This window comes from Ostrea edulis, chromosome 8 (genome assembly GCF_947568905.1).
Source record: "Ostrea edulis chromosome 8, xbOstEdul1.1, whole genome shotgun sequence".
Classification (NCBI taxonomy): Eukaryota; Metazoa; Mollusca; class Bivalvia; order Ostreida; family Ostreidae; genus Ostrea; species Ostrea edulis.
The window spans coordinates 63,745,657-63,769,219 of NC_079171.1; the positions used below are offsets into that span (position 1 = coordinate 63,745,657).

Sequence of the window (23,563 nt, forward strand, 5' to 3'; positions counted from 1 at the left end):
AAAACCATCGCAAAGTGCTGTTCAAAGTATTTGGGAGTATGAGTAAACACAAACTATTCGAAGGCTTTTATCTGAGAAATTTAAACCATCATGAAATCCCATTTGATAAAAGTGGCGAAATTTTAGCCCCACAAAATTAAAGCCCATTACAGCAATTGGAGATTTGGGGTGCATTTAATTTTTGTTATGTCTGTCCAATAACCTTGGCCATAACTTTTGAATGGGTGGTGCTAGGGCTCTCATATTTCACATCAGTACCTTGTGACAAAACCTTTCTTTTGGTTCCAAAATTTTTTGATTTCACAACCCTGGCTTTTAACCTACTTTTGAAAAACTTTAACCTTGACCGTATCTTTTGAACTCTTAGTGCTAGGGCTTTCAAATTTCACATGTATATTCCATGTGGCAAGCCCTTTCTTTGGGTACCTTAATTACTCTGCTGCCATGCGGGGGCGTCAGTGTTTTACAATCCGATTCATTGATGTGTTTAATGTTTGACTATCCGATTCATTGATGTGTTTAATGTTTTACAATCCGATTCATTGATGTGTTTTTGATGTTTGACAATCCGATTCATTGATGTGTTTAATGTTTGACAATCCGATTCATTGATGTGTTTAATGTTTGACAATCCGATTCATTGATGTGTTTAATGTTTGACAATCCGATTCATTGATGTGTTTTTGATGTTTGACAATCCTATTCATTGATGTGTTTAATGTTTGACAATCCGATTCATTGATGTGTTTAATGTTTGACAATCCGATTCATTGATGTGTTTTTGATGTTTGACAATCCTATTCATTGATGTGTTTAATGTTTGACAATCCGATTCATTGATGTGTTTATGTTTTACAATCCGATTCATTGATGTGTTTAGTGTTTGACAATCCGATTCATTGATGTGTTTAATGTTTGACAGCGATCAGAACAGGAAACAGAGAGTGCTGAAGCGTTTAACCCTCACCTGAGTTATATATACAAGGACAGATCAATCGTAGAGGATTCAGCATCGCTAGTACTCCATCACATGAAGCGACAAGCTGGTAAGTCAGGGAGTGGGGTGGGGGGGGGGGGGGGACAAGCTGGTGAGTCAAGGAAGGGGCGGGGGGGATAGAGTGTCACTGGTACTCCATCACATGAAACGACAAGCTAGTAAGTCAGGGAGGAGGGGGGGGGGGGGGGGGGTATAACACATCGTGACAATTTCATGTATACATGTAGCTCCAAATAACAAGGCAGATATATAGGTAAAAGTTTGAAGTATTTGAAATGGTTTTTGACTTCTGGTGACTTAATTGTGTTTTTGCATATATCTTTTTTTTTCCATTGAGAGCTTGGTTGTAATTGTATGTTTAGAAGTGTTGAATAAAAAACAATTTCATCCCATCTTAAATTCACCTTCTCCTGAATCTTGCTAGTTTTGGTTAAGGCCAACGACAAAAATTGTTGAGTTTCCGCTAACGTTCCAGAAAAAAATAGGTTAGGTAGGTAGGAAATAAAATTTTTTTTTTTTTTTTTTTTTTTTTTTTTTTTTCAAAGTATAAGAAAACATTGTAAACTCTAACAAGTTCAATGATCTATTGAATGTTATACTTTCAATATAAAATTTTGCTTAAATTGCATTGCAAGTAAACTTTCAATCTTAGCATTTCACCTGTTATTGGCTGAGGATTATTTCCAGATGTTTTAGAAGAAACAATATTTTTCAATGAAACATATAGCATAAAACACAAATTAAAGTTAACTCCTTTATGCCCCTATGCTATACAAGTACCAGATATATTGTTTCTACATTTAGATTGGTTGTCATGGGAATACTACTATTGGATATGTTTGACAGGAAAATAATATGATGATTTGAAAAAAAATATTAAAAAATCACCAAAATATCAACATCATTAACCTATTTTAAGTTTATTAATTCATTTCTGAATGTACTTTCACAATCTAAATGGAACAAGGGTAGGAAGACAGTCTGGGCAGATCCCTTTTATCCTAATGGGATCCAACTCTCTTCCAGCTAACACTTTTTACCGGACATAAATTTTTATTTTAAAAAAAAAAGTCTGCACATCCCCCTCCCCGGCTCTCAACAGCCATCAACAACTCGGATGCGTTCACTGCTTTATTTGTGGCCTTTTTCATAGTGTATTCAGTTAGAACTGCAGCAGAAACCATGGATGTGCATACAAATTTGAAAGACTGGACATTCAAGTGCACTATATAATGTCTGTCACTCTGCATCATGACCTCCATAAAAACACCATAGGAGTTGGCAATTTTAACAAAAGAAAGTCTTCTATGGAAACATGACACTTGGCAAAGTCTTTCGGCCGTCTGTTAACTTCAATTGTCAAAGCACCGTTGCGTGAGGCAAGCATGAAGGTACAGTACTAGGTCAACCATCATGCCATGCTGTTAGTTACAAACATTATCAATGTTGTTTAAACGCTTGACACAATACCATGCAATTTTGTACATCGTTAAAGCGTTTGAATGACTTCATCTCAATGTCTAACTAAAAAGAAAACCAAGAACCGAGAATATATTTTTTCCGGAAAAATGAAGAATTTTTTTTTCAAATTAGCGGAAAAAATTTCTAGGGTCGGGGCTATAATTTAGGGTCGGTCGGGTTAGCGGAAACACAACATATTTTATCAGTGGCCTAATCCAGCTTTTGTTCTAAATTGCCCAAAATGTAATGAATGTAAAATTTTCTTAGAATACAGGGGTCTGTGTTTGCCCAACTCTTAATTTTGTTGTCCTTATGGGAGTTACGAGATTAATCGCTGTTTGTTATTTTCATTTTTATACGCCCGTCTTAGACGGGACGTATTATGGTATGGCGTTCATGTCCGTCCGTCCGTCCGTCTGTTAGCTTTTTCGTGTCCGACCCATAACTTAAATACTACAAGGCCTAGAATCATCAAACTTTGTCTGTAGATACATCTTGGGTAGAAGGTGTGTCGCACATTAAAACCAGGTCACTGTGACTTTTCATTAAGAAGATATCCGTCTGTCCGTCCGTCTGTTAGCTTTTTCGTGTCCGACCCGCAACTTAAATACTACAAGGCCAAGAATCATCAAACTTTGTCTGTAGATACATCTTGGGTAGAAGGTGTGTCGCACATTAAAACCAGGTCACTGTGACTTTTCATTAAGAAGATATCCGTCTGTCCGTCCGTCTGTTAGCTTTTCGTGTCCGACCCGTAACTTAAATACTACAAGGCCTAGAATCATCAAACTTTGTTTGTAGATACATCTTGGGTAGAAGGTGTGTCGCACATTAAAACCAGGTCACTGTGACTTTTCATCAAGAAGATATGACCATATATGGCAAAAACTTGTCCGGCTCATAACTTGAAAACTATTAGACCTAGAATCACCAAAATTGGTCAACTAATGCATCTTAGGTAGAAGGTGTGACGCATCTTACTTTAAGGTCACTGTGACATTTAATTAAGTTGATATAAAAAAAATGTTTTAATGGGTACAATCTATACTGTTAACAATATGTGACGGGCGTATCGTGCCGTGGCGGTGCACTTTATTTTATACCATACTTTCATGTCAAAATGGAGAAAAATTATGAATTAAACGAGAATTTTGCTGTTGATTTGTAGGAATCCATAAGGAAGATAAACACAGGATCAAGCTGTTGCTACGACAACTGATACCAGATCTGTTCTTTTGTCCACGACAGGAAATGAGCGACGACGAGGAGGAAGGTAAGGGAGATCACTCTGTTTGACATTTCAGGGAACTGCCTCAGATTAGTGGCTCTACGTAGTAACATGTGGTAGGCTGGTTTGTCTCAGATTAGCGGCTCTAGAGACTAACACTCGTGTGGTGGGTTGGTCTGTCTCAGATTAGCGGCTCTAGAGATTAACACACATGTGGTAGGCTGGTCTGTCTCAGATTAGCGGCTCTAGAGATTAACACGCGTGTGGTAGGCTTTGATATGTAATAAATAAAATGATTTACAGGACTTGTAATATAGCAGTGTTGATGAATATTCAGTAGTGTATTTGAATGTATTTCAAGGGACATCCAACTACGCAGTGTTGTAGGAATAGTGTCTTTCGTTGTGTTGGGTCATACCTTCAGAAGACTTTGATGTACATTGTCATTTTAAGAAGTTCGTCAGATAATTTTTTACCTATTGTCGGATTTGTGATATTTTTAGATGAAATGGAAACTGATGAGGCAGATAAGGAAGCACCAAAATCAGAAGAAAAGAAGGAACCGGAAAAGGACAAAACTTCAAGTTCAGGGAGAAATAATAAGGACAGTGAAATGGCCACTCAGCCAATCAAGGAAGAGAAAATGGAAACAGAAATTAAGATGGAAGAAGAGGAAGAAAGCAAATCTGCAGATTCCGCTGTCATCAACGGGAACCAAGACGAAAACACGAATGATGAAGATATTGAAGACGTGCGTATATATATATATCTAAGGTTTTAAAACTCATTTGAAGGAGTCCGTTAAATTGAGATCAGGTGAACTCTTGTCTCTTTACAACATGTTTACACCAGTGTGGTTTTTGTGAAACTCCTTCCGTTTTAGGCTAGGAAACATTTTGATAATTTACAAAATGTACTTCATGAGCAAAAACAAGATTTAATTTTCCTGTAGCTTAGATTCTTTTAGATACTACCGTCCTGAAACTGATGGTTTTATTTGTGTTACAGGACGATGTGTACTCGCTGTTCTTTGTCAACAATAACTGGTATCTGTTTTTTCGCCTCCATCAAATCCTCTGTGAACGTCTGTACAAAATTTACACGTATTCTGTTAAAATTGCTGCCGAGGAGGCCCAGTGTCGGAAAGACAGAAAAGAATCCACTGCCATCGCTCTACGTCTGAAGGCCCCAAGTAAGTGGAATAATTCACATAATTTTTCATGTTCGATTCCAGGGCATACACAATCATTTGTTTAATTTGTTGTCATGGTTACAGATGAGATTGAGCCGGAGGAGTATTTACCCATACGTCCTGGAAATGTTAATTATTTGATTTGTTGTCATGGTTACAGGTGAGATTGAGGCCGAGGAGTATTACCCATACTTCCTGGAGATGGTGAAGAGCTTGCTGGATGGGAACCTGGAATCCACGCAGTACGAGGACCAGCTAAGAGAAATGTACGGCATTCATGCCTACATTGCCTTCACGATGGAGAAACTCGTTCAGAATCTTGTCAGACAAGTGAGTTGTAGCAGGTGTTGAATCTCTGGAATGAAATTTCAGAGGTTTTGATGTTTTCTAATTCGTCATTTTCAAGGAGGGAGTGTTCTTTATTTATGCCCCCTCTTCAAAGAAGAGGGGCATATCGCTGCAATTGCACCTGTCGGTCACTTGGTCGGTCAGTAGACCACATGTTGTCCACTCAATATCTTGAGAACCATTCACTTCATTGTAATGATATTTCATATGTGGGTTTGTTATGAGTAGAAGAGAGCCGCTATTGATTTTTAGGTACATCTTAAGGAGAAGATGACCCCTATTGATTTCGAGGTCACATGGTCTAAGGTCAAGTTAAACTGAACTTTGTAATATATTGTCTCCTATATTTTAAGAATCATTTGCTTGATTGACACCAAACTTGGTACACTGGTACAACATAAGGAGTAGATGACCCTTATTGATTTTTAGGTCACATGGTCAATCCTCTCTTGACATAGGCAGATATTTTCTGCTCAATATTTAGAATTGGTTCAGCTTTACTATCTTGGTATTTTCAATATTAGTTGCAGCACATTGTCCAGGACGAGTCGTGTGTGCGGATCACTACACTCTTCCAGGAAGAACGCAAGAACGGCGCCACAGGTGGTCGAGTCGCCACCGTCCATCAGCGGTCAGCGAAGGAGAACGTCTACCAGAAGAGGGCGGAGCAAAGCCTCAGTGAAGAAAACTGTTTTAAAGTCGTCCTGGTAAGTAGACAGAGCGTGACGTCATTGTTGATGGATAGAACGTGACATCATTGTTGATAGATAGAGCGTGACATATTTGTTGATAGACAGAATGTGACGTCATTGTTGATGGACAGAACCTGATATCATTGTTGATAGAGTGTGACATCATTGTTGATAGATAGAACGTGATGTCATTGTTGATAGATAGAACATGATGTCATTGTTGATAGATAGAACGTGATGTCATTGTTGATAGATAGAGCGTGACATCATTGTTGATGGACAGAACCTGATATCATTGTTGATAGATAGAGCGTGACATCATTGTTGATAGATAGAACGTGACGTCATTGTTGATAGATAGAACGTGATGTCATTGTTGATAGACAGAAATTGCCATGTCATTAGAAGTAGAATTTTTTTATAACATTGTAAGGAGAAAGGGCCAGCTGAACACATCCTGTCTGAGATCGTAGATTTTTTTACCCTTAATATTTGCTTTTGACATAATTTGCTGTTTAGTGTTTGACCTTATGATCATCATCATTTTGTGAACTGAGTCGCTAGCGTGAGGAATGTAGAATGTTACTGTAAGTCGCTAGTGTGAGGAATGTAGAATGTTACTGTAAGTCGCTAGCGTGAGGAATGTAGAATGATATTAATGTGAGGAATGTAGAATGATATTAATGTTTATCACGCCTCAGACAAAATTGTTGAAATCTAATTGGTCAGATCTTGGTCACATGACGCCATGAAAAAAACCGTATCATGCGAGTAAAATCCGTATTGGGCGAGTGATTTTATTTATCGTCGGGTTCGACTTGCAGCCGTGTCAAAAGGAAAGACATTTGACTAAGTTGTATGATATAGACCCCCACATATACAGTTAGAGGTCTTCGGCGTGATAAATTCGTTACACAGTTAGTTAGTGACCTGATATGGAAAAATACATGGTGTGAAAAGAAAACCCGTATCGGGGCTCGGCTTCGCCTCGCCCGATACGGGTTTTCTTTTCACACCATGTATTTTTCCATATCAGGTCACTAACTAACTGTGTAACTAATAGAGTCACTAGCGTGAAGAATGTAGAATGATATTAATGTGAGGAATGTAGAATGATATTAATGTGAGTCACTAGCGTGAGGAATATAGAATATTACTGTGTGTCACTAGCGTGAGGAATGTAGAATGATGTTAATGTGAGGAATGTAGAATGATATTAATGTGAGGAATGTAGAATGATATTAATGTGAGTCACTAGCGTGAGGAATGTAGAATGATGTTAATGTGAGGAATGTAGAATGATATTAATGTGAGGAATGTAGAATGATATTAATGTGAGTCACTAGTGTGAGGAATGTAGAATGATATTAATGTGAGTCACTAGCGTGAGGAATGTAGAATGATAGTAATGTGAGTCACTAGCGTGAGGAATGTAGAATGATATTAATGTGAGGAATGTAGAATGATATTAATGTGAGGAATGTAGAATGATATTAATGTGAGTCACTAGCGTGAGGAATGTAGAATGATATTAATGTGAGGAATGTAGAATGATATTAATGTGAGGAATGTAGAATGATATTAATGTGAGGAATGTAGAATGATATTAATGTGAGGAATGTAGAATGATATTAATGTGAGTCACTAGTGTGAGGAATGTAGAATGATATTAATGTGAGTCACTAGTGTGAGGAATGTAGAATGATATTAATGTGAGTCACTAGCATGAGGAATGTAGAATGATATTAATGTGAGGAATGTAGAATGATATTAATGTGAGTCACTAGTGTGAGGAATGTAGAATGATATTAATGTGTGTCACTAGCGTGAGGAATGTAGAATGATATTAATGTGAGGAATGTAGAATGATATTAATGTGAGTCACTAGCGTGAGGAATGTAGAATGATATTAATGTGAGTCACTAGCGTGAGGAATGTAGAATGATATTAATGTGAGGAATGTAGAATGATATTCTTTATTATATTCACCAGTTCAAGAAGGAGTGTAAGTTGACCTTTGAACTCATGGACACTGACCACGAGCAGTCTGACGACCCAATAGAAGTGGAGCGTTGGTCCGAGTACGTGGAGAAGTACGTCTCCAAGGACGACACCGTATCCGATGACCTCAAGGAACACCTGAACCGCAAACCGGTCTTCTTACCCAGGTGATTAATCTTACCTGTATTAATGTCTTCTTACCCAGGTGATCAATCATACCTGTATTTTACATGTATTAGAAAAGACCGAATAGACAAGGAATATGTACATGCACAGTTTGGTAACAATGTGTTTGTTTTCTTCAGAAATGTGCGACAATGGCGTCTACACCAGAAGAATCAGAAATCGCGGTCGGATACGGAAACGGAAGAAATTCCTGGGTCACCCAAACAATCCACAGAAGACATGGATATTCTGGACAACACGGAGTGTAAATTTAACGTCAACTCGTTTAAAATCGTGTATGTCGTCAACAGCGAGTACTACCTGTACAAACGGACGGCACTCACAAAGGCCAGGGAGGTTAGTCAGATAAATATCTAACTCACAGAGGTCAGTCAGATAAATATCTAACTCACAAAGGTCAGAGGTCAGTCAGATAAATATCTAACTCACAAAGGCCAGGGAGGTTAGTCAGATGAATATATAACTCACAGAGGTCAGTCAGATAAATAAATAAATCAACAAAGGTCAGAGGTCAGTCAGATAAATATCTAACTCACAAAGGTCAGAGGTCGGTCAGATAAATAACTCAACAAAGGTCAGAGGTCAGTCAGATAAATATCTAACTCACAGAGGTCAGTCAGATGAATATCTAACTCACAAAGGCCAGGGAGGTTAGTCAGATGAATATCTAACTCACAGAGGTCAGTCAGATAAATATCTTTATTATATACCCATCAATGTATCGTTCGTTGATACTGTGAATTTCACAGCATATGATCCGGTTTTCCGGATCACCACACTGTGGTTTTCTGATTCCGTATCAGTATCCTCTGATCTGATTTGAAACTGATGCCGTCACAATGCATCAACGCAACGTTATTTGTGGAAAATATTGACCGCATAACAAACGAAACTGCGTACACAAAACATAATTTCATGGTATGTCTGTGTTTTTGATAATTTGGATTACATTTATTATCTTATAAATGTGGATTTTAAATGCATAAGGGGGTATATAATAAATTTATCATTACTACAGTAACTTCATCCGAAGATTTGGATCACGTCTCATTGACAGGCGCGGATCATCAGATCAAACTCGTGTAATCTGATGATTTGCGCCTGTCAACTCGACGTGATCTGACTCTTTGGATCAAGTTACTGTAGTAATAATATATATAACTCGCAAAGGTCAGTCAGGTGAATATCTAACTCACAAAGGTCAGTCAGGTGAATATCTAACTCACAAAGGTCAAAGAGGTCATTCAGATAAATATCACGTGAAGTAAACTATTGTTAAGTTCTTGATTGAGTGAAATTATACACAAATAAAAGCCTTGCAAATTTATAACCTTATTGTGTAATTATCTGAGAATAAGACAGTCCTCCACAGCCCTGCTTAACAGTGTAGCTATTCTCAAATTTTACTCATAGAACAAGAAATTTGTTAACCTCTATTGTTGATGTGTATCTGATGTATTTGAAAAGTGTGTCCTGAAAATTTGCAGTGAAATTTAGATTTTTTCAGATATAAAGGTTATGCTACACTAGAATAAAAGTTTTTAAGACTGATAATGACGTCACAAGTATTTCATTGTTTTTACAGTCTCACAAGAGAGTGTCCGTGAAGCTTCATGACAAATTCTCCACATGGATCAGTCGCTGGCGTCAGGAAAATCTGACGGAAGAGCAGAAAAAGAGGTGCGAGAGGTGGCTGATGGGAGACGGGGATGATCTCGTGGCGTGTACCACCACGCTGGAGCAGTGCGGCGCAGAGGATACCACACCTTACTTCCCCTACAATAAGTACCGCGTGGAGTACGAATACGAGACCAAGAGTGAGGCAGGGGAACCAGAACCAGCTAAAGAGGCCACCAGTTAAAGCTTTTGTGGTACACTGTTTGTAAAAGTTACTTGTGAAAATTACACAATGCAAGACGGTTACACAAAATTTGATGTGTAATGGTTCTTCGTCCTCGTGCGATTAACCGACGTTTGTCATCGTTCGCGGCAGGATATTTTATTCTTTTTATGAGAACCAATGAATGAATTTTCACCTCACTTTGAACAGGGGGAGGGGGGTGGGGGACATGTGTACAGACCTGTAGGTCTAAGTTCACATTGACTTGTGTACCAAAGTTTGGTGATCATAATGAAAAAGAAATATTTTTTAAGCGAGATTTAATATATGGCCCGGAGTTGAAATTGTACATAGAGGCGTGTGACGTACCTGGACTTCTGGTTCTGTGAGTGTTTACAAGCGACCAGCATTGTCTGTGTTACAGATTGTACATAGAGGCGTGTGACATACCTGGACTTCTGGTTCTGTGAGTATTTACAAGCGACCAGCGTTGTCTGTGTTACAGATGTTAAAATGTGTAACTCCTGTTATTCGTGTTCTGATTAAAATCTGTATTTGTATATTACATTAGCTTTTGACTATTTTATTACATTATTTATGTAATACTTTTATAACATGTACATTAGCTATGTAATATTTTGATCACTCAGTCTTGCATTTGTCGAGTCTCAGAATTAGGTTGGAGATGTTGTATATATTTATATATGTGTTTCCCCGACTCTCACTAGTAAATGATATTTTTTATTAAGAAGTATAAATAGGTTCACTCTATACTGTGTACTGTAAGTAATGGCAAGTCCTGCCCTCCATTTCAGATTCACCTCTACTGCCATATAAATTAGCTTCAGGCACATTTCCATTTTTCACTCATGCTTTGTCTCATTTGCTATCCTTTATTTATTGTTTGTCATGGTCTCAATTAAATAAGAAATTTCAAGTGACATTTTGGCAAGAAACCTTGTCTATGTACGTTTCGTAAAAATATGGATGTTTATTTACATTGCGTAACAATATAAATATATATGTTGCATAACAGTATGAATATTTATATACGTTACGTAACAATATGAATATTAATATACATTACATAACAATATAAATATTCATAAATGTTACGTAACAATATGAATATTTATATATATGAATATATACGTTACGTAACAATATGAATATTTATATACATTACGTAACAATATGAATGTCTATGCGTGGAGAGATGACTCGCCTCATGATTGCTGTATATAGATACATATGTCATTGTAAATATTCACGGACTTGGAGTAGCAGGCGTTGACATTTTTGTTACACATGACATTGTAATTCGTGTGCAGATATTGTCTGATAATATTATCAGATGTTGCCTTGTTTACCAGTCGTTACATTGTGTATGTTTAGCGTAGAAGAAGTGTAATAAATATATAAAGTACAATATGTGTTGTCATTCACGGGTTAATATACAATATATAAAATACAATATGTGTTGTCATTCACGGGTTAATATACAATATATACATACAGATATTTATACTCGATTTTTCACGAAGGTGTTCAGTTGCTCTCTACGCAGTAAGATGCGGTATATGTTTCCAAAAGTGGACTCAGGGCGGGGAAGTGATTAAATGTTTATATGTTACTCAAGAGGACAAGAAAGAAGAAAATTTGTTTGTGCAGTAATTTCAGATTTGTAGCTCGCCTGAGCTATAGAGTTCATCCATCATCTGTCCGTAAACTTTACACATTTTCGAATTCTCCAGAACCACAGGCCAATTTCAACCAAACTTGTCATAAAGGGTAAAGGGACCTCTAATTTTGTAATCTTGAACCAGAAAAGACAAAGCTGGAGTTCCAGAAATGTCCAAATGATGGCCGTCGTAGGTAGGGTGAGGCACAATAGGGGATCAAAGTTTTCATAAGATGCAGTAAAACCTGCTTATAGCGAATTCACGCTTATAACGAATTCACGCTTATAACGAAGTGATAATTATTCCCGTATCAGGAACATCACAAAAACTTCACTGGATTTAACGAACTTTTTGGTCACTGATCCTGGAGTTTCGCTATAACCATGTTTTACTGTATTTATAGAAAATGTCTTGGAAAAAATTTCCTCTTAAGAACAGCAACAGGCCCATGCTTAGTCATATTAATATGCAAGCATCCTTGGGTAGCCCAGATTCCAGTTTGTTAATATGGCCCTTGAGGGTGATATGGGGCCACAACAGGGGATTGAAGTTTTACATGGGGATACACTGGGAAATAATCAGACAGCAGGACTAGTTGTATTAAGTGCAGGCATCCTCAGGTGAAAAACACGGGCCGTGGTTATATAATGCAGTGCTGAATCATATTTAGGGTTGTGGTTAGTTAGATAATGCAGTGCTGAATCATATTTAGGGTTGTGGTTAGTTAGATAATGCAGTGCTGAATCATATTTAGGGTTGTGGTTAGTTAGATAATGCAGTGCTGAATCATATTTAGGGTTGTGGTTAGTTATATAATGCAGTGCTGAATCATATTTAGGGTTGGGTTTTGAAGTTGTACACGAGAATATTTAGGAAATTTGAAGAAGGAAAAAATGGCCACACTTGATGACATTAATGTGGAAACGATCCCAAGTTGTGTAAAGTAATTTCGTTTTTTCATGGACGTTGGGGCGTGGGACTAAAGTTGGGGATCAAATTTTACATAGCACATGATCTCCAGAAGAGAGTGAGGCAGACATACTGATAACGAGGGTTCAAGTTCCGTTAAATCATAACCTCGTAGGGCAAGACTGGGGTCAAAATTTGTTATGGGATAACTTCTGAAGAATAGCAGGGACAAAGGTGACTCAGGTGAGCGTTGGTGCCCATGGACCTCTTGTTAAAATTATCTGGAAAACAGGTGGCTGTTTCCCTACTCTAAACACTGGATTACTCCGTTTACCTGATCAAGATGTAGAGTTCACAGCGGTTGTGATCGGTCGACAGGGGATGCTTCCTCCTCCTAGGCATCTGACCCCACCTCTGGTATATCCAGGGGTCCGTGTTTGCCCAACTCTTCATTTTGCATTCTTTATAGGAATTATGAAATTGATCACTGTTCGTTACAGGGGTGGATCCAAGATTTTTAAGAGGGGAAGGTTCTACCATTAATTTTTGTTTTCAAAGGGGAGGGGGGTCCATCCTCAAAATGCGTTATTTTGACCTTTTCTTAGCAAAACTTTCTGACGAAAAGGGGGGGGGGGCAACCCCCGGAACCACCTGTCTGGATCCGCCACCCCTGGAACCACCTGTCTGGATCCGCCACTACGTTATTTTCACTTTCTTATTTACACCGAATCCTTAATAATACACCAATATAACGTAACTGTAATGAAAGGTCCCTCATAAAAACAACACAAAACTGTAACAGTATAATAATTGCAGTATATTTCTGAACTGAACACAATAGGTTAGTATTTTACCTTCAAAGCCACACACACAGGACCCCAAACCGCGCTGTTAATCCATTCTCTCGTGTTATACCACAAACTCGCTAGTTCAATAGGTGTTACAGTCTCGGGGAACTTAAAGCTAGCCTAGTTGTGGGTTTTACGTCACGTCGATATTTTTTTACTTAGGCCTATAATGAGACCTCACCACAGACTTAGACTACGTATGTTTAGCGCGCAGGGCCGTAGCAGCGAGGGTACTCTAACGTGCCAACACCTGCCGCGACACGGGACCTACGTTTTTATGGTCATCGGACAGACCTGTGGCTCTCACTTGTAGATGCCGAGTGTTTGGCGAAAGAGCAATCACTACCATTGTTAAGGTCATGGGATTTACGCGGCTACAGCACGAGCGGGGTTCGAACTCACAACCTCAAGGTTACAAAGCAAACGCTTGACCACTGAGCTACCCCGACCTATAATACACCGTATCAAGTAATGACAAAGGGTAGGTTTGTTTTCTGTCAGAAATGTTCATAAAGAAATTCTAGTAGATGATTAATAATTGAATAATTAGACTTGGTCATTCCTGTTTGTATGATGACGTTTGAATTCATGATTAATTATTTTTCTCATTAGACTAAGTAAGCCCTGCTTGTATGATGACATTCTTAATTAAAACGTCATAAATATAAATAATATTCCCCATTATTCGCTTTCAATATTGATGGTGTGACGTTCGATTAGTAAACGTGATATTTTTCTTTCGTGTTACTTGTACATTAAAACGAACGTTTATAACGGTGACGAATCACGTGACTTTGGCACGACCTATCACCCGGGAAAATGACGACGAAAGTCAACACAAGGGAAAATCCCAATGAATAAGTAACACCTTTATCAATAGCGAATTGTCACATAACTTGAATCAACATTTGAAGGATTTTCTAAGGAACGAATCTATACTAAAATGGTAGTTCTAGGTGCAAAAGAAGCAAAGAACATTAACAGTTTTTTGGCGGTCGAATTTTTATTTATTTTTTTTTTTTTTAAATTTCCCCATGTGTTGACTTTTGCCGTCATTTTTCCGGGTAATATGTCGTGACAAAGTCACGTGATTCGCCACCGTGATTTATGGCAGACACACACAGGAGTTCTGTTAGAGTAACACTTCCCAATAACCTCATTTTGATTTCTTGGTAAATAACAGCTTCTACATTATATATATCTAACTGCGGCATGCGCATTACAGTTGAACGGAAAATAACCCAACAGTCCCAAAACCGCCATAAGATACGATGACGTCATTAGAACCTGGTCTGCGAGCTACGATATCCGGGTTACAAAGTCCGTCCTCTGCGGATATGACGTCCGATTTCAGAACGCCATCTTTCGTCAACAGGCGGATTTTTTCACTAAACTGGTCACACACTAAGATATTGTCGACGTTCACAGAAACAATATCACGTGACCCACCAGGTATGGAAGTATCCCATAAGGGTTCTCCTCGGAAATTTATGCAGACGACCCTGCTCGGAGCAGAGTCTGATATGAATATTCGATCGAGTGATTTGTCAAGTGTTAAAAATGATGCAAACTTTAATGGTAGTCCGGACACTATTGATGGATCAATGATATATTGTTCACTTCCGGTTTCATCAATAACCCGTATTGTGCTCGCTTCCGGTTCTGTAATATCACACGTCACGGCGAACCAGTTTTGGTCGTGTGCAATACCATGTGCCATTCCATTTACTGTGATGTATCTTGCAGTTCTATTCATTCCGAATTTTCCAACGTTGTAGAAATGAATCTCGTTCAGACACGTGACTGCTACCTCATCCGGTGACGTAATGGTCATTCCAGAACAATCAAATGGAACCTCAATGCTCGAAACCATCTTGAAATTCTTGTCGAATCGTTTAATGCGCTCGTTATTTAAATCCAGACAGATGACGTCACCGCTTCTAACGTAAGCTAGTCCAACTAGCCACGGAGTGGTGACGTCAGAATCCACAGAACAACTAAAATATCGCCCATCAAAAACGTTTTCGATAATGTGTTCCTCGACATTTTCTTCTCTGTGGTTTTCATTGACCTTGACCTTGTCTGACCCGTTGCTACTGGAGTATGAACTACGGTCCGGAGACTGTCCGTGTTTCGTAGAATATTCCGATTCCTCGTTACTGGATGTTTTTTGGGAACTTAAGGAGGATTGGTTTCCGGTGACGTTTAGTTTCTCTGTCTCAGTATGTCCTCCCGTGTCTACGTCGCTAGCTCTGGGTCCCGCCCCCGCGGTTTTCTTGTTGCCATTCACCACTCTTTTCTCTGTCTCAGTATGTCCTCCCGTGTCTACGTCGCTAGCTCTGGGTCCCGCCCCCGCGGTTTTCTGGTTGCCATTCACCACTCTTTTCTCTGTCTCAGTATGTCCTCCCGTGTCTACGTCGCTAGCTCTGGGTCCCGCCCCCGCGGTTTTCTGGTTGACATTCACCACTCTTTTCGTGAAAACCTTGGTTGTACTTGTTCCTGTTGTGACACCGTTATTTCTGTCTCTGGTCGGTTTCCTGTCCGGATTGTACTGTCCGTTACCGATTCGACTTTTAATCTCGGTGGAGAGGTGACTGGACTTGACATTTTCACTTTGTGTTTTGGCAGGGACTGTTTTGGGGCGCACACGCCGCTGGGAATTCGTGTGTGGTGTATTTTTGGATGATGAATCTGATTCAGTCGTGTTTAACGTCACGGTCTGTGATTTCACCCTCTGCGTGCTTTTGGGTCTGGTTGACATACTTTAAATGAACATCGCATACTGCAATAAAAAAAAAATGTAGATAATACGCAAGGCGGATCCAGAAAATTTTCAGAAAGTGGTGGTTGGAGAAGGTGGGTGGGTGCGAGCGAGCGACCCAAATTTGCACATTTTCTACTTTAAAAAGGGTGGTTGGGTGGTTGAAACCTCAAGATAGCAAACGATCGCGATTATCCCCCGTTTGTTAAGATTGCTCAAACAAAGGGGATGTATCGCCATACCCCCTCTAGATCCGCAAATGATTAATATAGTTATAGATAATAGGTATTAAAAATTGGAACAACTGTACGCTAGAGAGTCGCGAGTAAAATGTCGTGGGTTCGAGCTCCCGTCAGATTACAACGCCGCAGCATAGACAGTATAAAATGTCGCGGGTTCGAACCGATTGGATCCGCCTCTGTGTTCTGTGTTTCTCTATGTTTCTCAATGAGTAAAATGTCCTTGAAGGGGCTGTAGAACCCCACACAATCAATTAATCATATTAAATGTCGCATCAAGATCTAGGACTCGAGGAGTATGGAATTTTATTTTACTGGGAGACAAACGTGTCGTGTGTCCCTCCACTTAAGACTATAGTCCCTGAGCGTTTGAAGTATGGATTTCAATTACACATAAACTAAGGTCTATTTTAATCTGATTGAACCTGATCACCGCGTGTCATTTAAAACCCAGAACTTGCTATAATTAGCCGAGCTGGGGACAGATAATTCATTGTTTTCTGTCAAAGATATTTTGTTTAAGATCAAAATAAATCCTCTCTACTTTGTGAATTACTGCACGCGACCTGGTGATTTTAAAACGCATGTTCAAAATATTTGTTTGTACGCGTAGGGACATTTTGGTATGTCTTAAGTTCCTTCTTCAACTTCACTGGTCTCCCTAATACCGTTATTAAGGTATACATTCAGATCATACCCACATCAAGGTTATATACATGTGCACTGCAATATTAAAATTTATTTATTGAAAACAAAATATGCATGCGTACTATATGAGTTATTTAATATCTTTTAAACCTTTTCTGGCCATTTCTAAATGGATTTTTAAAAGTCTGCATTAAAACTCTATATAATACCATAACAATATATAGATAGATATGCATAAAGCCGAGCGGTGTGCTGCTGCCACATCTCCCAAAAAAAACGTCCAACACAAGTAAACCTCCAATACAGGTAATATTTAAACAGGCACTTGACAATACCTTTCACATTCAATATCTGTACAAATATATCGATTGTCAAAAAGCGACGGACCTGGGTATGAATGGAATCTAATTAATGTTTAAAGCATTATTAAAATCACGCCCCTGTAGAAGAATGCATACCTTGATTTCGTGTAAGAGTACACTCCTTTTGTTAACCTTAAGAAAGCTAATCGTGCGCTTACCTCCGACTTTCCTATTCATTGGCCCTGAGCCATGAAATACGCCAAAGGGAGCGTTGTTTACATTGTATCCATGCACTAAACAATGAATTCTAAATACAGGAGCGTTGACGAATCGATTCCGGAAAGCGGCAGGATAGTTTAAAAAATTTGGAGAGAGAGAAATTTTATTTTATACATCCATAAATTGTACACCTTTTCATATATTGTGTTAGCAAACTCCATTCTTATATGAATTATGATGGTTTTAATTTCAGGAATGGATGAAGCAAAAGATAACGGGATAGGCCGTGGGTGGACGAGCTAACCTGGTCGTGTAGGGCTTTCGTAAAGACCCAATTAGTTGTGTATAATTACATCAGGGGCGGATCCAGGAATTGCGGTTACTGGGGGCGCCACCTTATGAGGCAGGGGGTCTAGGGCTCCTGGATTTTACAGATTTTATAGGGTTTGAAATATGTCTCCTATTTAAGTCATTTGTACTATTTTCTATCATTTTCAATAAGGTGAAATTAGTAAAATGACGCAAATTTTAAGGGGTTTTGGAAAAAATTTAATTCTCCCAATAAAGTCATTCAAGATATCCCAAAAAAAAATTGTCATTTATTTCTCCGGGAGTGGAAGAAATTATTGCTTCTTTTATCGTTTAGTACGTTTTCCTAAACAAGATACCACAATTTACCTTAAATTTGAAAATTTTAGGGGGGGGGGGGACGCACCGGCTGCGCCCCCCTCCTTAAATCCGCCACTGTACACTCCTATCATAAACACATGTTTCATATAGAAAACAAAATAAAAGAAACCAACAAGATTAGTTTGTGAAACATTGACGCCAGCCCGTATGGCAGCAAAGTAATGATGGTACCTAAAGAAAGATCTTGTCACAAGGACTACACACGTGGAATATGAAAGCTCAAGAATTAACCTTTTACAGGATACGGCCAATGTTAAAGCTTTTTAAAGGTGAACCTCTAGGCACAAGAATTTTGCTACCTAAAGAAAGATCTTGTCAAAATGAATACAGATGTGAAATACGAAAACTCCATCACCAACCATTAAATGGTTAAGGTCAAAATGAAAGTTTTACAGACAGACAGACCCCCAAAATCCCCTATTTTCCCCTGAATCTGGGATTTAAAACCCTACTATTACATGACTAGATGATTTCAGTCATTTCTATTTATAGCTACAACTGAATCTTAATGAACAAAATCCTCTCTGTAGAGAGGTCTATTTCCTCTTTTCTAATGACCTTGAAAACCCTCCTACTCAATCTATTGTGTTTCTATAATTTCTGTATTATTTTTTCCCTTGCGTTATACTTTTTAAATGAGGTGCACCGCCATGACACATGATGTTTATCAATCACAGAGGAGCGTGCATGGGGTACAATCTTGTGTAACGTGCAAGGGAGGTCACTGCCTGTGAACCCCCGCGGGCTCGTACCCGTGATAGAAACGGATAGCCCTGAGATGCTGCAATATGTACAATGCGCAGACTTAATCAGTTGTACTGCGCCTATATAGGATCCATTGACTGGTAGCGAACAAGTGCACTGGCAGGGAATTCCAAACACCAGCGCACTTCCACAAGGACAAGCAGGGATGTCCGCACACCTGCCCTTGCGCAGTGATAGGCAGGGTTGACCGCACACCTATCACTATATAAATACCGGTTCTAATCAGAGACACTGGCAGGGATGTCCGCACACCACAGCTCTACCACAAGACAGGCAGGGATGTCCTCACACCTGATCTTGCGCAGCAACAAGCAGGGATGTCCACACACTTGTAGCTATGAGATGCCAAATCCAGAGCAGGGATTGACCACACACTCTGGCAGTAATAAGCAGGGATGACCGCACACTTATTACTAAGACCTACAATATAAGTACGGAAGTCCGCACACTTATACGTTCCTTACAGGGTTTGTCGAGTTTTACCTCTAGAACCGATCTTTTCTTAGCACCCATCGTCTAGCAGAATCCTATATATCCGCAGTACCATAATGATCCGTAGTGTATAATTACTTATCAATTAAAACAAAATACTAATCATACCCAAACTTACTAATCTTTATAGAATCTACTATAGAAACACACAATGATTATAATTGTATGTACTTTAATTCAAAACTAACCATCATGAAATATTTATTTGAGTATGTCTAATAAGCAATTAAAATGACAAGGGCGATAACTCTCGCAATAAAGATAACATAAGAAATACAGCTTTCCGCTTCACTTGTTAACCTTGGAACAACAATTCACTTGTCAAGATATCTTTTGAATTGTTCAAACAACTACATTTCAAACTAGATGTGTCGACACGACACGAATGCCCCCGCCTGCAGTACAGTCAAATGTAGGAAATTTATCGATGTGTAGCATTAATTGTGGTATTAAATCAACGAACCGGAACAAAATTCAAATTCAATCTGTAACTCATCAATATACACCTGACTACAAAAAAATCAGCCTGAGTTCAATATCTAAAGGCCTTTAGTAAAAAGTCCGACAAGCCGGTCGTAACAGTAATATGTCTACGTTAATGGGGCACAACTCCATCAAAAATCAACGGACCGGAACAAAACTCAAACTCGACCTGTAACTCCTCAATATACACCTGCCTACAAAAAAAACCAACTCAACATCTCAAGGTGTTTGGAAAAAGTCAGGAAAACTGGGTGTCGCGGAAGGCTGGACAAGGGCAAAACCATATACCCGACCACTTTGTGGCATTTTATTACATGTAGCTAATGATAAATGCTTCATAATTAAGAGTGACGAATTATTTCCACAGCTTTGTTACATTATAGAGGGCGAAGCCCTCTCACGGCCCGAAGGGCCGTGAGAGCGGAGCTCTCCCTATAGGTAACACATATATACATGTTTAAAAGGAAAATATAGGAAAATAATGAAAAATTAAACCATACCTATGGAACTTGAAAAGTTTGGTACCAATGGCGTCGATTCGAATATTAGCGCGTGGACATGTATTCCTCCATTTTGAATCTCGTCTACCCTAGTTCACGTCGTTCTGAGATGTTACACATAAAATCCGTAAAAGCATGTAAATCTTATTTTCTTAATCATATATAATCACTCCACGATTAACGCCATGTTTTTTGTTGTGGTTCAAACGCTTTGTTTGTAAATTTGCTAAATAACGACGCTGAATATGACGTCACAATGTACTGTTTACATCAATTGCGTTATATTTCCCGCGTTCAATATACAGGTGGATCAAATGTCCAAAAATTAGGATGCTTTGATACAGCTCCGTCCGCGTGCTAACTTCGGGTTGTTTTTGTCCTGTTTTGGATATAGATACTAATGTCAAAACTTTTTTGCTTCGCCCTCAAACACGGTCACGCCGTAAAACATATTATTCATTAATTAATCTTCAACAGGACAAATTCAATTTGACTCTTATCAAAATGATCTCAGTATGTCCCAGCTTAACTCCTTGAAACACCATGGCTTAGATCATTACTCTCAAAGGACAAATGGAATCTTAGACAGACATAATTTGTCTCTTTGTATGTACAACTAGACTCCTAGAAACATCATGACTTTAGATCATTAATCCCACGAGACAATTCCTCTATCTGTTGTGCTTGTTAAGTATTTGCAATACTGCATATATTTATACCATTCATGTTAGAAACAAAATAATGATTCATATTGTTATGCAGCTGTGTATTTCTTGAGTTATTGAATAGGGTCACTGCTGTGGTAGTATCGGTCTTTATTATATACTTTCAATTTCATCTCTTCTTTTTTCTTTAAAAGTTTGCGGGCATATATCACACGATATCAAACTCCCCGTCGAGGCCTCATTACGTCACCTACGAATAGACCTCTCCTGTGACGCACCACAATATACAGATTTGTATATTGTGAGTCCGCGATTATCACGCAGACAAATTACACTAAAGAAGTAGTTCGCAGTTAAAAGTTTGAAGATATTAATATTAAGAGCATTAATATAAAAGTATGGATTTTATTTTAAACATAAAATGATCAAAATATCTTTAAAAAGTATGGAGACTCTGTTCACATTATTGTGTAAAGTAATGAACTTGATGTTTACGTTCTTGTTTTGAAAGTTGTTTACGTTTGACATTATGTTTTTTCGTCATTCTACAGTGACGTCACAGTATACGCGGCCTAAGAAATCGCTATCCCATAATGCCTAAGTGGAAGAGTTTGGTTTGTGAGCAAACAAACTCTGGTGGAAGTTTGCACACGATATATGCCCGGAAACATCCCGGCCCGCAAACATTACGTCACAATCAAAATTTTACGCCGTTAATTTTCAAATTTTTCGTGTTTTTCATCTTTTACTCAGTTAAACTGATAAAGTTATTGTTAAAAATAAAATTATTGTTAGTTTCTAAATGAAATTGAAAGCATATAATAAAAAGGTTATAGACTTTGTATGGGAAATATGACGACCTCGATTTTTGTCGCGGACGGACCTCGCAAGCTCGGTCCGTCTACGCGCCAAAAAACTCAGTCGTCATATTTTCCCATACAAAGTCTATAACCTATAATTATTATCTCCATTTCACTATTTTCTACTTACTTGTCTACGTAAATTCCTATCTTCGTATTCGAGTTGTTTATTTCATGAAACAGGAAGAGAGTTATCTTTTATTTTCAAACGTATTTTATTACAAAACTTTTCATTGGTTACTTCTAAATTTATTATCAAATCACATTACAGGTAACTTTTACTTTCATTCTTTTGTTAAGAATAGTATTTAAACCCGAGCACAACCGTGCTCGGGGCTTTTTCTGAGCCAAACCTTGCAACAAGGTAAATATCAGGAGTTGCCTCACCCTGTATTTTTGATTATTGTTTCTTTATTTTTCCAATTTAGTTATATTTTTCTTTCAAGCCACATTCATTCCCCGGGATTATTATTTTGGTATTTATCATATAATTGTTGAACTTTATTAAAGGTTTAAAACTTTATTTATTTATTATTTTATTGCTAGCCTCACTCTAGGCGGACTCAAACTTACCTGGAAAAATCTAAAGGGTTGAATACTTTACATAACACGTATCATCATTAAAAAAAAAACCACACAACGCAAAGTAAAAAGAACATATCAATAGTAGTGGCAGAATGCCCAACTACTACACTGCATTACTCTCTTTCATATGTAGGGATTACCTCCCTTAAAACATAGTTCTTTTTATGGGAGGTCACAGTGACCTAATTTTAAAGTGCAACCCACACCCTCTACCCAAGATGCATCAGCTGACAAAGTTTGATGATTCTAGGTCTCATAGTATTTAAGTTATGAGCCGGACACGAAGCGGGACGGACGGATGGACAGGAAGCGGGACGGACGGATGGACAGGAAGCGGGACGGACGGACAGACAGGAAGAGGGACAGACAGATGGAAAGACAGACGGACGGACAGACATGAAGCGGAACAGACGGACAGACAGGAAGCGGGACGGGCGGACAGACATGAAGTGGGACGGATGGGCATGAAGCGGGACGGACGGACAGACAGGAAGCGGGACGGATGGGCATGAAGCGGGATGGACGGGCATGAAGCGGGACAGACGGACTTACACGATCGCAATACGATATGTCCCGTCTTAAACGGGTTTATAAAAACCTGGTTACATTAAGCAAACAATTTCTCCAAAAAACGACAAAAAGAAATTGAACATTTTCTTAATATTTATTCATATCTAATTGATAAGGAGACAACTAGATCTAAATGGTTGATAACAATGATTACATCACAAACATCTAACTAGCACTGGCTTCAGACCTCGGTTTTCAGCCTCGGTCAGTACATGGCACTTACAGCATGCATTTACCTAACATCAAAGCAAACAACTGACATGTATGCTTGCTGGGACGCCCCGGAGAAAAAAAATTAAAAATCATAAAATAAAACGCTGGGGAAAACAAATCACTGTAAATAATGCAAATACATATACCTATTCCATTCTTTTAAAATTTCAAGAAAATGCAGTCATTG

At 38.6% G+C, this 23,563-nt stretch overlaps 2 protein-coding genes across 3 annotated transcripts in view; one reads left to right on the top strand and one right to left on the bottom strand.

The window, feature by feature from the left end:
- Positions 1–11,374, top strand: part of LOC125661882 (paired amphipathic helix protein Sin3a-like) — a 30,219-nt gene extending 18,845 nt beyond the window's left edge. The window contains exons 18-26 of the mRNA XM_056147759.1: positions 919–1,046; positions 3,627–3,731; positions 4,190–4,437; positions 4,695–4,878; positions 5,039–5,208; positions 5,751–5,933; positions 7,911–8,086; positions 8,225–8,441; positions 9,691–11,374. Of these exons, the coding sequence (XP_056003734.1) occupies positions 919–1,046; positions 3,627–3,731; positions 4,190–4,437; positions 4,695–4,878; positions 5,039–5,208; positions 5,751–5,933; positions 7,911–8,086; positions 8,225–8,441; positions 9,691–9,966 (1,687 nt within the window). The 3' untranslated portion in view covers positions 9,967–11,374. The remainder of the gene's footprint in view (positions 1–918; positions 1,047–3,626; positions 3,732–4,189; positions 4,438–4,694; positions 4,879–5,038; positions 5,209–5,750; positions 5,934–7,910; positions 8,087–8,224; positions 8,442–9,690) is intronic.
- A 1,961-nt stretch (positions 11,375–13,335) lies between these two features.
- On the bottom strand, positions 13,336–17,798 carry LOC125662729 (uncharacterized). Of its 2 annotated transcripts, none has more exons than XM_048895057.2 (2): positions 17,553–17,798; positions 13,336–16,166 (listed from the first exon to the last, which is right to left on the bottom strand). In XM_048895057.2, the coding sequence occupies exon 2, from the start codon at positions 16,143–16,145 to the stop codon at positions 14,604–14,606; it is 1,542 nt and encodes a 513-aa protein (XP_048751014.2). In that variant the 5' UTR covers positions 16,146–16,166; positions 17,553–17,798; the 3' UTR covers positions 13,336–14,603. The 2 variants fall into 2 exon arrangements, with proteins under 2 accessions (XP_048751014.2, XP_048751013.2); XM_048895056.2 differs by having other exon boundaries at positions 17,491–17,798.
- Positions 17,799–23,563: the final 5,765 nt, after the last annotated feature.